Genomic DNA, 13,265 nt, shown 5'->3' with positions numbered 1-13,265 from the left:
TAGTTTGTGGGATGAACGTGTTTTCTCACGAGACTATAGCATGGGGGTTTTCAAGAAGAGTATATTAAGGTTTCTTAAGAGTCGGCAACGCGCACTTATCACCCCTGGTGTTTCAGGCGACCACAGGCTAGGGTAACCGTTTACCATCAGATGGGCTGTATGCTTGTTTGCGACCACAGTAGTATAAAAAAAACGACCACGCGTTAGCATTCCGAGCACAAGTACATTCTATACCTACTTCAGAAGTCAAGGCCCTAATAAATTATTTGTACAAAATGTGTGGAATAAATAAATAAATATTATTATTATAAAAAAACATCACAGAGTTAATAATACTTTTGCAGTAATGTAAGAATTTCGCCCCGGGATTGAACGAAAAACCAGTTTTGGTGCTTGAATCAATATTACGTAGACGACTGAGCCGTTATTTGCTCATCGTAATCGTAATATTAACGAGTTAACATGCTATAAAAAAACTACAAATACGGGGATTTTCATTTCCAAATCTTCGGGGATTATAAGAAAAAGCGTGTTTATAATAATTAAAAATGAAACTAATCGCTGTTTGTTTTTGTAAAATATAAATAAGAGAAAATCTATTATCGAAGACATCAATATTGAGAACCCTAAACGTTATTGTTAGAATTAGTGATTAGCTGTTCAATGTTAGAATGTTTATGCGTGCTAATCCCATAAACGGCTAAATCGATTTAAGGGTGATTTTCACTTATGTATTGTGGTAAACTTCATTTAAAATATTGCTGTTCAGAATGCGACGTAGTACGAAGTCGCGCATTCTGATATTTTGTCTAAAAAAGCTATCCATAATAAAAGCTAAGCATATCCAGCCTTATAACTGGCAACCGTAAAGAAGACAACTAAGAAAGTCCCTGGATTTTCTTACCACTCTTGTCCATTAAGTTATGTCGAAAAATGCCGTAAAAATTGAATATGGCCCAATTATTCAGTACTTCTTTGAAATGTCGATAAATAATAATAATAATATATTTTTTTGTCAAACCATTACAGTTGTAATTACACTATATAATACAATGGGAAACACGTAGGTAACAATATTTAATAAATTATACCAAATGGTAAGCCAAATCTGGCAACCTTAATTCAAAGATTTAGAGGGCTGCATCCTGGGTTTTGGGTACTGCCCTAAATTTGGGATTTTTCTTTATAAATAAACTCGTCCTCCCGACAATTGTAAGCAACTAAAGCTGTTTGAGTTTTAACATGTAAATATTACGAGCCGCGATTGTAATAAATACGTCTAAAAACATACAACATTGCGCAGCAAACTCGAGAACCGGTCAGTCTTCCTCGTTCGCGCGACGTGACGTTCGTGTCAAGTGTTCTTTGCATGATGACTACATAACAAACTTTTAACAAATTTAAAAAAGAATCTCTAGTTCTGTTAATTTGAAATTTAAAATAAGAATATTATTATCGAACGTTACGTTTAATTAATTAAAAAAAATGTGTGCTTCAGTGTTAAAGTTGTTCTTTTCTGTTTTATTAATTGTGCTGTGTTCTGGACAAAGCAATGTGCCTGCAGTGCCCATTAGCTCGCCTCAATTGCCTCCTCTCGACCTTTACATGGAGCCACTGACGGAGCGGATTGGTAATTTTTCGGTGGAACTTTTGCATTATACTTCAAAATTGCAGAACCATACACAAAACTTCATAATGTCACCAATTACTGTATGGTCTGTACTGGCCGTCATCGCTGAAGGCGCGAGCAGTCTTACTCTAGCGCAAATTCATAAAGCCATTAGATTGTCGTTAAAAAATAGAGAAAATACAAGAAACCAGTTTAGAAACGTAGCCCAACACTTATTAGTGAATACAAAAACAGTAGAATTAGCTAAGATTAATGCAATTTTTGTAAATATTGACAATTTACCGTTGTCAGACTACAGACATATAGCGAAGACTTATTATGACACAGATGTAGTGCCTCTGAACTTTGCAGATGCTGAGAACTCAGCAAATTCCATAAACCGTGCCATATCTAATGTGACACATGGGAGAATAAAGAATTTAGTTGATGGTAGTATCTTTAGAAGTGCTCCAATGGTGCTTACGAGTGCATTATACTTCAGAGGCCAGTGGACGGTGCCATTCAATGCTACATATACAACGAGAATGCCATTTTACAATAGCCATGGTCAAAGGATTGGTGAAGTAAATATGATGTACAGTCGGCACACATACCCCTTTGCTAACATTCAAGAACTAAAAGCTAGAGTTATGGAAATACCCTATGGTATAGAGAATCGTTTGTCTATGCTTATTATGTTGCCACACCCTGGTGTATCCATAGAGGATATGTTCTACAATTTCTACACAGTAACATTGGACAGAGTATTCTACGAATTGAAAGTTGCTAAGGAAGAATATGGCGATGATGAGGTGGACTGCTTATTACCACGCTTCAAGATTGAATCCAATTTAGATTTGTCTGCTATATTGAAGAATAAATTTCATATTGTTGATTTGTTTGACGAGAACAGAGCAAGGTTACCGAATATGGCACGTACACCACTTTACGTGTCCAAGATAATTCATAAGGCTGAGATTGAGGTGACAGAAGAAGGGACTACAGCATCTGGAGTGACATTAGCAGAGTTCAGCAACCGTATTGGTACAATACGGTTTGAAGCAAACCACCCCTTCACATATGTAATTGTAGAGAAGACAACTAACACAGTCGTCTTTGGTGGTTTCTACCAGCAACCATCGTTATACTGAAATGCCATCAGAATTGTTCCATAGGCTGTGGTTACTTTTCAAATGATTGTGGATCAAATTCAACATACCACTAAATTGATAAGCAATATGTTAATATTGATGATATATTTTATCATCCTATAAACGGAAACAGCTGTTTTTTAAAAACCTTGCTGTGTTTTTGTAATAAATAATAGATAACTTTTTACATTATAGGCTGGACTGATATTAAAGTTTATACAAATAGGTATTTAAAATACATATTGTATAGTGTTGTAAATTGTATAATTTTCCACTTTGTAATGATGACTAAATAGGTAATTAAATGATATTCTAGTGCTATAGAAGTATGATGTTACTTGTTTGATGATTGCATCAATAAACTCAGATGCAAGTGTAATTATTAGTAAGCTCACAGGGCTGCATTTAGGGATGTTGTTAATAAATATTACAAGTGTGTTAGAATTATAATTACAATTACCATTATAATATATTTTCTTTATTAAATTTCTTTGACATACCAATACATAATAATGTAATATATATTACTGGAAAAATAATATTATCTTCAATTATATTGAACAATTATGACAGTACTGTATTAAATATTCATTATTTAATAAAGTAGGTACTGTTATTAATTATAAAAAAATTGTGTCTTTAGTAGATCACCATGAGATTTAGATAACAAATTTAATAAACTGATGACTTAGTAATATTGCCACTAAATACAAGTCTAGAGTCTAGTAGAGAGTCTAAGATTCTAAGATATGGGTGTTTACAGTATAAAATATATTGACTTTTAATTGTAGAGTCTATAATGCATATTAGTATTTTAACATCATTATTACTAATTTTTAATGCCTTTTAAGAGTTCTAAAAGATTATTATGACCTACTGATATCATATGTCTAAAATATTCATATAGATTCAATTAAAAATGTATTTGATGTTTTAATATCCTCCCATACTATATTCTACATTTATGATAGTGTTAGTGATATATATAAATATATATAAGTATACTTATACAGATATAAGTACTAAGTATTACTATTGTAAAAAATTCAGTTATGGCAGCTATATGGTCAATAACATAAATTATATGAAGTGCTACATAAAGTAAATCAATTGTAGTTATAATTACATAACAAACATCTTAATTATTAGAAGACATAAATGAATATGTAATAATTAAGATGTTTGTTGTGTATGTGTGTGTTTGTTCTTACTTGGCATATTTATGACTTGGCCATCCCAAAACTATGTGTATGTACTATACATACACATAATTCTGGACATATATTGACGGCAGTCTAACTCACCACTTCACTTCCGATAGCCGTGGGTTTGCATGGTATAATTATTTTGTATTCATCAGTATGATTGTTTATATCAGTCTGGGTGTTATCTAAGTACACTACACATGTATTTACTAAAAAAAATCTAAGTTTTTATATCAGTTGTCTAGTACCCATAACACAAGATCTACTTAGCTTGGGACTATATGGCATTTTGTGGATTGCCAAGGATAATTATTATTATAAACATTAATTATCCTTGGCATATTTTTTTTTCTGTGCAGTTTCTGTAATGTATATTCAGGCCAAGTTTGTTACTAACATATTGTTATAATTTATTTTTCTTGATTACTTAAGTATATTCATATTTTTTGTATTATTATATTATTTGTTTTGTCTGGTTAGGGAAATTTAATTATGAAAAATAAACTTTAAATATCTATACTTGAAATTAGCAATTTCAATATCATAAAAATATAAGAGTATAATTAAAATACAATTTACTGACAGTCATTAGACAGTACAATGCTAAAAGTGCAAAGGAATTTGACACCTAAAATATATATAAGAAGTTGCAAAATCTAGCTATATTTGTGGAACTATAACTGTGTATTGTCTGATGTGTGTGTGTGTGTGTGTGTGTGATGTGTGTGGAAACATGTTTCAGTGAATATGTGTGTGTGTGTGTGATGTGAGAAAGTTGGACTATATGTACAAACGTATTGTGCCTTATGTTGTTATTGTTATCTTCATTTTGTGCCTTTAGTGAATACCCATATTTGAAATTCTTGGTGGATAAATACAACATAGTATTTTATGTAAATAAAAACTGTAAATTTTCAAGCATACCTTGTGGTCCAAACCGGTCTGGTATCTATAAATAAACGTGGAGTGGTCCAAGTGACCTTTAAAACGATTATGTTGGATCTTTAAATAGAATTTTGACAAAAATTTCCAACTGTGAATAAAGGGGCCATTGCCACAATACCCGGGTTTTCAATCGCCCGATTGTTACTAACGGAGCGCTAAAAAGTCATTCTGTGCTTATCGCATGCTTATTAAGCATACATTGTATATAAGTGTACATAATGCTTTAAACCAACAATTTAAAATTTTGTAAATTAGACTATAAGGGTTTTACTTTAAGGTCGATTTTTCATAAATTGTAATTTAAGAGTTGATCCAATTTATAATGAAGCGTGCATTATGTAGACTACAATTAAAATTAAGCTCTCTATTTGACATTGTATAATAAGAGGGACCATTCTTCTTAAGTACTTAGTTAGGTAGTGATTTTAAAAGATTTTTATTAATAAACTTTAGTATAAGTTTTGTTAAATATCCTTTTATCTAGAAAATCATGACAATTTACATAGAAAATGTTAGTGTAAAATGTTTTATATATTTTTTTCATAATCTAACGAGATCTTACTAAAATTTATTTAAATACAAAGTTTATTGTAATAATACTAGAAATGAAAGATTATGAAAATGAAATGTAAAATTGCTAGCACATTTCGTAATACTTTAATTTAGTTTTGTACTTACATTCGAGTGAAGTTTTTTTAATGTAAAAAAAATTAATATACAAAAACCGCAAGTTGGTTTATAATTTTAAAATGTTTTCAATATTACATTTATTTATTTATATAATTTTTTATACATTAATATGTTGTAAATATTATCTTTTCCTTTAATATTGTCTGACTTACATAAAAATATAGTTGACATTATTAAAATTTATTACAATTGCATATATTTTGTATCATTTTAATTTATTCCAATATTAATTAACATTACTTAATTAAAATTAATTCAAAATTAGCTGTGCCTACAGCGGAAATTTATAGCTTTTCTTTGTCCTTACGTGAAAGAGCAATAAACATCCATCCATCCATATATATATATATATTTATAAAAGTAGGTATGGTAAATACGGCACTGACTGCTATGTCAACTTACGCGCCATATGTCGTTCAAGGAAAATATAAACTAGATTGGAAAAAAACTCGTTTTATCTTCTCTACTAACTGCGTCAACAGCTCAATTACATTATTGAGGATATTAATGACGTCTAGAATCTGAAATAGGTGTAGGTAAATTTATTTTAATAATATAAATAAACTCAGAACCGTTACTAGTTATAATTTTAAATTTAATTTAATCTAAATATATTTATTCTTGCATATATAGATCTATCTCTCAAATTCTGTACTTTATACTCACCTATTTATTTATTTTTGGACTATTGTCGTGTGCTTAGACATGTAGCACTGCATTCTACATAGATCTATTATGCTCGCCCTTAACCACGCAGAGTTTCGGTATAAATTACCAGAATATTTAAAATTACTCGACCACGAGGTCTTCTAGAAAACACTTTTATCTGATGGACCGTGCATCTCTGGAGCCTTAGCGTGGTAATAATAATAATAACTATTGCGCACAGATACATAATTTAATTTCAACCAATTATCACATTTTACATTGTACCCTGGTACCTAAAGTAAGTAGAAACCTGTAGAATAGATTCACCAGGTCCTTCCTCTTATAATTTACAATTATTTAAATTATAGACCGAAAACAACAAAAAAAAATCAAAATAGGTATAAACTTCATCAGTTACTTGAAGTGTGCGTGTGTGTGGATGTATCTGTGCCTGTGAGTGTGTGTGGGAGAGAAAGAGAGAGATATTAAGACTACATAGTATTCACAGTTTTCATACTCAAGAGATTTAAGGTAATCTGACCTTTCCGAGTGACTGAGTATACTGTTAAACATTTTTTTTTAATTTAGAAAATGTTTGATGTACTCTATGCTTCAGTGTTTGCGCCTGTGGTTTATGCTCGTTTCTGTAGAGTTGAAACGTAATTGTGAAGTTATGCTTTTATTGGGTGTAAAATTTGGATTATGTTATTGCATGTTAAACATTGTTATCTTCCCAATGTCCAACAATACTCAATTCGCTTCTATAATATACTGATTTATGAGTAACTAATCGTAATATACTCGTTTAGCAATATGACTTAATTATAAATTCATATAGATTTACAAATTATATTATGGAACGTATATGACGTATTATGTATATGTATGAGGATATAATAAAATGTTGACAAGGGCGAGTTTAAATGTTCTCGTTTATTTATTTACTTAATAACTATATCTTTACGTATTATAAAACAAAGTCGCTGTCGCTGTCTGTCCGTTCCTATGTATGCTTAAATTTTTAAAACTACGCAACGGATTTTTAAGCGGTATTTTCAATAGATAGAGCCCGGGTGTACATGTATTATACATATATATATTTATATATATGTATAATACATGTACACCCGGGGGAAGCCGGGGCTAGTTATAATAAAAAATATCTTGTTTTTATATTAGAACCAATTAATTTTCAGTCCTTTTCACAATATAGGTACCTACCTACTCGACTTCTTTATCTCTTTATTTTTTTACATACAATAAAACTGTAAAACTGTTAGTTTTTGTGTTAATACTCGTATTTCAAGTAAAAACTTCTGGAGCCAAAATGGGCTAACGGACCTCACTTCATGCTCATTTTACGAGTATCATCCGCCACTGGTGATCCGTCAGCGTAGACCCTTAGCATCGCATAATCATCCATTAAAAAAACCTTAAAACAATAAACAATGAAATAAAAAATCTACTAAATTGACTCAATTTGGCTCTCTAACTTCGTACATCATCGAATACCGATGTTTAAACGGTACACTTGTAAGAGGATAATTATATAGATAATTTAATATGCTAGTACCGAAGACTGTTTTTCGGACTACATTAATGCTGCCGCAGCTGGCCTTTATATTACGTTTACATTCAGCCGCTTCCTCTGCCACTCGCGCTGCCGGAAATATAGCCGCATCAGCGTCGACGGGAGTCGACGCGATTGAATGTCGTTTACACTCAGCCCTCATACTTATTTACCGGGCGACTCTTCCTTACCTTTCGCTTAAAACGCCGAGCGACAACTGAGTGAGACGGCTAAATGTAAACACACGCTACCGCTCGCGGGCAGCGCGTGTTAACATGCAGCGCCGAGCAGCGCGAGTGCAGCGCCAATGGCATGGGAAGTATAGTATACACTCTCGCGCTGCTCACTTCCGTGTTCACTTCCCTGCCAACTCGGGCTGAGTGTAAATTGGGTTTTACAGTTTCACCAAAGCTAGAGGACGAGTGCAGAAACCAAATCAGCAGAAGCGCTTATGGAGCGGCTGAAGGCCAACTCCCGCCTGACGGATACGCCTTTAGTCTGAGAGCACCGCTAAGGGATCAAACCTCAGCTCAGGGTGTCGTAATTTCAATCCCCGTTTGAAATCGATCAGGTCAATCACATGGGTGTCCAGAAGACAAAAAACCTGTAGTTTTACTAGTTCTCTAGTATTGACATCCCTGGCACACATACTGCGGTGTAATATAATTAACCACAAAACAAATTTACATGATATGTAAATTGAAATAAGTACCTACCTAGTAATCAATTGACTGCACTATTTACTCACAAAAGCAGAGGATATGAATTTCCTGTCCATTGAATTGTATTTTTATATTAATCTATTGTGGTATTGCGGATACTAGGTGCGTACAATGTAGTGGACAGTTATTATAATTTTCTTACTACCCGCTTAGCTACCCGCCCCGACTTCACACGGGTGTAGGTGCATGTATTATACACATAAACCTTCCTCTTGGGTCACTCTATCTATTGCTAAAAATTGTATTAAAATCCGTTTCATAGTTTATAAGAACAGACAGTGGAAACGATTTCATTTTATACTATGTAAAGATTAGCTTATTTTTTTATGAATACCTACCTACCTTACATTTTACGTTAGTGAGTAAACAGCCCTTGCCGATTTTTTTTTATCTTATCAGAATAGGAAACAAAATGGTGGACCACCAATGTATATTGTAACCGGACATCACGGTATCACGACGCCTGCGATAGCACTCATGCGTTGCTATTCCGAAGGACTAATATTGTACCTCTTAACTTGTAATTTAGCTACCTTATCTCACACTTCAAATCTCTGATATGACGGCTGATAGGGGTCAATGGAAGAAGACGACAAGTCAAGAGAAAAGTCTGTAATAGACCTACATGAATAAAGATATTTTGATTTTCGATTTTAATATTATCTCGGTTTCGTCGGCAGGTTTTTTTAAAATAACGGTGCGTGCTTAAAGAATAACAAAAGAATAGCCAGAACAATAGTACTTACAAGTGGGGCATGACTCCTATACCTTTAATCATTATTAACAACATTTAGTTAGCGTACCAGTTTAACCTGTGCGTCACCTTGGTACGGTGTTATAAAGTACAAACAATATTCATGAGTATATTTGTATTTGTCTGAGTGATTTTCTATGTCTAATTGGATTGACAAACAGACGGCCCACGTGATCTGACATCAACAGCGTCGCATCATGTGATGATATGTATGTGGTACCTCTACCATTCCTGAGGACCATAGGTCGTTATATACCCTGTAATTTTACTGCCAAATCTCCACAATTCTCTCTCATAGCTGTGTGGCAGGTTTTGACATTGTCTCCGCTATCAGCCCCTAAGCAACTACATATTGTAAAGTGTAAAGTGGTGGTATACCTATATTTTATAATTATAATAACCCTAAACAATAAACACGTGTGTCACAATGTTACTTACCATACTTCTCCGAAACGGCTTTGAAATTTTTATGAAATTCTATATGCGTCATCAGTAGATCTGAGAATCGGTACTATACCTATATTATTCGTACACCTAAGTGATAAGAATTGATGATAAGAAACTAATTTTATTTTTCTATTTTTTGGACAATGTTTTTATTTTTTATAATGGGGTATTACAACACAACAACCCTAAATTTTCACCCTTCTATCACTAACCCAAATTTTTTAATAGCGATTTCAGTATATATAGTAAAACAACGTTTGCAGGGACAGCTAGTATAAATATAATTTGTTATAATTGTAATGTAAGCCAGTGTACACAAACCTTTATATTTCATCCGCCGGCCATTTTGCTTCGCTAATGGTCATTTTAATTAAATATGAGAATGTGATAAGAACCGGTTCACATTATCATACATATGAATCACATTTTGTACAAACGTAAATAAATATAATACATATATAACGATACATTTATTTAAAGTAGTCACGTCATCGTGTTTACTAAAGTTTCTGAGGATTTCTCTTTTATTCCAGTTATTGATAATGGTTTAGTATTAGTTATTGATTTTTTTTAATTTATGATTATGGAATGGTGCATCGGTGCCTTAACGGTTTACGCTGGTGGGGCCACTAGTGGAGGATGATAAGATGAACATGACTTCCGGTGATTCGCGTTCGATTCCTCGCACAGCACAAACATTTGTATTCATGAGTATAATTGTTTATATCGGCCTGCGAGTTTCCAATGTATGTTAGATATGTATTTACAAAATAATATATATGTATTTGTATCAGTGGTCTAATACCCACAAGCTTTACTTAGCTTGCGACTATATTATTATTATCATCACTGTTGTCTCATTTTCTCAGCTATTGCTGGTTTTTACGCTTTCTGGCGTATACCACACTTACGGACCGAAACCAAGTAAGTGCAGTGTATGTATGTGTGTATTATTATTATTTACTAGCTGTGCCCGTGGTTTCACTGGCATGAAATTTATAGGCTATATGTTATTCTGATGTATAAGCTATATTACTGTAAAGTTTCATCAAAATCCGTTCAGTAGTTTTTGCGTGAAAGAGTGACAAACATCTGGATGGATATTTGTTACTCACAAACTTTCTAAGTTACGTTTATAAGTTTAATAAGAAATAAGATTTATATATTTATTATTATATTATTATTATTATTTCTTTTTTTGTAATGAAAAAACAATTTATATTGACATCAACGAGTATTGATTGAGCCTTGCTGTGCCACCCATTAGTATTATGATTTATTTTTGTTTATTATTAAAATTAACTATATATGCCGGTAGATAATCAATTTAATTACATGTAGAGCAGTTATCTATTATGTTTACGGAAATATTACCTATCTATAATAGGTCTGCCACAGGAACAAAGTTCAGGGAGAGCAAACTAACAATCACCAGTCACATTGCTGCACAAAAATATTGTAAAATTTAAATATGAGGATGATATTACAAAGAAGGCTCTCTAATAACATTAAATTTATTTATTCCATTCACTTTTTTTTTTAATTATAAACATCCTGAAAAGATAGTATATAAGAGAATGGAACGGAACCTGTGTTACAATATTCCGTCCTCAAACTCGGCTCATGGGTAATCCGACAAAATACAACTTAGAGTAGAATTAGAAAAATTTAGATTAGGCAACAAAGTAGTATGTACTGATCCTTGATCCCCTAGCGTTGGGGACTTCGAGAGGAATCCATATGCTCCGGCTTCTTCGAGATTGACTATCCGGGGTCCTAGCAAAATAGCAACATGATAGCAGGACTCCATTTTTTTAAACTCAACTCTAGCTGTTACCTAAGTATCGACAACCGTATTTGAGATTTTGTTTTAATTTTCCGTTTTTTTTTCAAATACAGTATAAACCATTTATATTCTGCTTTTATTTATTCTGTTACATATACGGATACACATCCTTTCTTATCTCTATCTAGCTGACCCTGCAAACCTTGTTTTGCCATATAAATTAAAATCGCTATTAAAATATAGGTATATATTATGAATATAAAGATTTGAATAGTCATATGTTTTTTATTCTACCACTCATTCAGAATGCAGATTCAACACAAGAGCAAGTAAGAAACTTGCGTGTTACTCTGATATACTATATTAAGTTATCTGTGCTAATATTTATTTATTTTTAGATTTACACTCTGTATCACGAGTAATCTAATTGGTTTGGCCTGATACATACTACCCTTTAAATAATCCTGTACAAAAAGGAAATACAAACTCGTGGTTTTTCCGCTTTTTAATGTGTACTTAATATTTCGGTAAAAGTTGTTTTTTTCTACACTGTCCGCATATGTTAGTGGAACACGAAATGGTGGAGATATAGCTGTTTTATTGGTTCATAAGAATACCAAGAAACATAACATGCATTAAACGAATACGCACGTCTGGGCAATTCAATAAACGATTTATAAATAAACAGGAAAACCAAATTACCCACGAAGTGTCGTACCTCTGACAAAATTGGAAATACCCGAGATTGTTTGCGTTCAATCTATTTTATATTCTATGACAATACTGTTGAGGTATACTATTGGTTGACAGTATTAAAGTTGTGTTGACTCAGAACTAAAAAGAATGCAGTAAGGCAGCACAACCTTGCAAGTTACGTTTGTCACGCAGCCTCGCCTTATTCCGTGGTTGAGTTGTCATAAAATTACTATGTGACATCACTAATTTTATTCGATACCTATTGCCCGACCTTAATTTCTCAAAGTATGCTCTGAAAACTCAGCACTATGCTGAGTTGTGGTCCACATTGACTCTGTTTTTTAACCTGTGTAAATTATTATTGTGTCAAAACGAATCAATAAAACTTTATTATGCTATTCTAAAACTCCAAGGGATATAAAAAGCTGTTTTGTTAAAATACTAACACGATTGGTAATTTGTTGTGAGGACCACCCGAAGAAAATTTAGTTTTACGTGTGAATATTGTGACTGCACAGATTTCAACAGCAATTTCACTCGCAAATGGCTAATGTTATAAGAAATACTTCATTTATATTAATAAAAGAAAGTTCAATTCAACACGGACGTAGTCGCAGGTAACAGCTAGTGTTATATATAAATGATACAGATTCCTGTAAACATATGATTTTATCTTCCTAATATCTAATGTAAGAGTGTTCCATGCATAACAACTGGTCCCCCAGACATTAATTTACCCCCAGGACAATTTACACAGGAATTTTTCAGTTTTTACCTTGCCTGAAAAAAAAATATCCGGGGCTGTTCAACACATGCATGTTCTTCAACGTACCTTAGGCAGCATATTACAATTATTGTAATTAATGGTTAACACAGTGGGTGAAATAATAATATAAATATCCTTAGGTCAAAAAACAGTTACAATTTGTACAAAAACTGTTTAAAATAAATAAATACAAAAACAAAAAACGGTTTGACAACCGCTGATCTATTGTATCAATGAAGTTAATTGTATGGGCTATTGTATGGTGTGTAAAGACGA

The 13,265-nt window shown here is 32.6% G+C and overlaps 1 protein-coding gene across 1 annotated transcript; it reads left to right on the top strand.

Annotated features, from left to right (window-relative positions):
• The first annotated feature begins 1,256 nt into the window (after positions 1–1,256).
• LOC131848593 (serine protease inhibitor 77Ba-like) lies at positions 1,257–5,408 on the top strand. The gene has a single exon (XM_059198509.1). The coding sequence runs from the start codon at positions 1,486–1,488 to the stop codon at positions 2,758–2,760; it is 1,275 nt and encodes a 424-aa protein (XP_059054492.1). The 5' UTR covers positions 1,257–1,485; the 3' UTR covers positions 2,761–5,408.
• The last annotated feature ends 7,857 nt before the right edge of the window (positions 5,409–13,265 follow it).

This window comes from Achroia grisella, unplaced genomic scaffold (genome assembly GCF_030625045.1).
Source record: "Achroia grisella isolate CSIRO2021 unplaced genomic scaffold, CSIRO_AGI_Agris_v1 utg5640, whole genome shotgun sequence".
In the NCBI taxonomy this organism is placed as follows: Eukaryota; Metazoa; Arthropoda; class Insecta; order Lepidoptera; family Pyralidae; genus Achroia; species Achroia grisella.
Note: the sequence above shows the minus strand (reverse complement) of the source record. Positions and strands in the feature narration are given on the sequence as shown.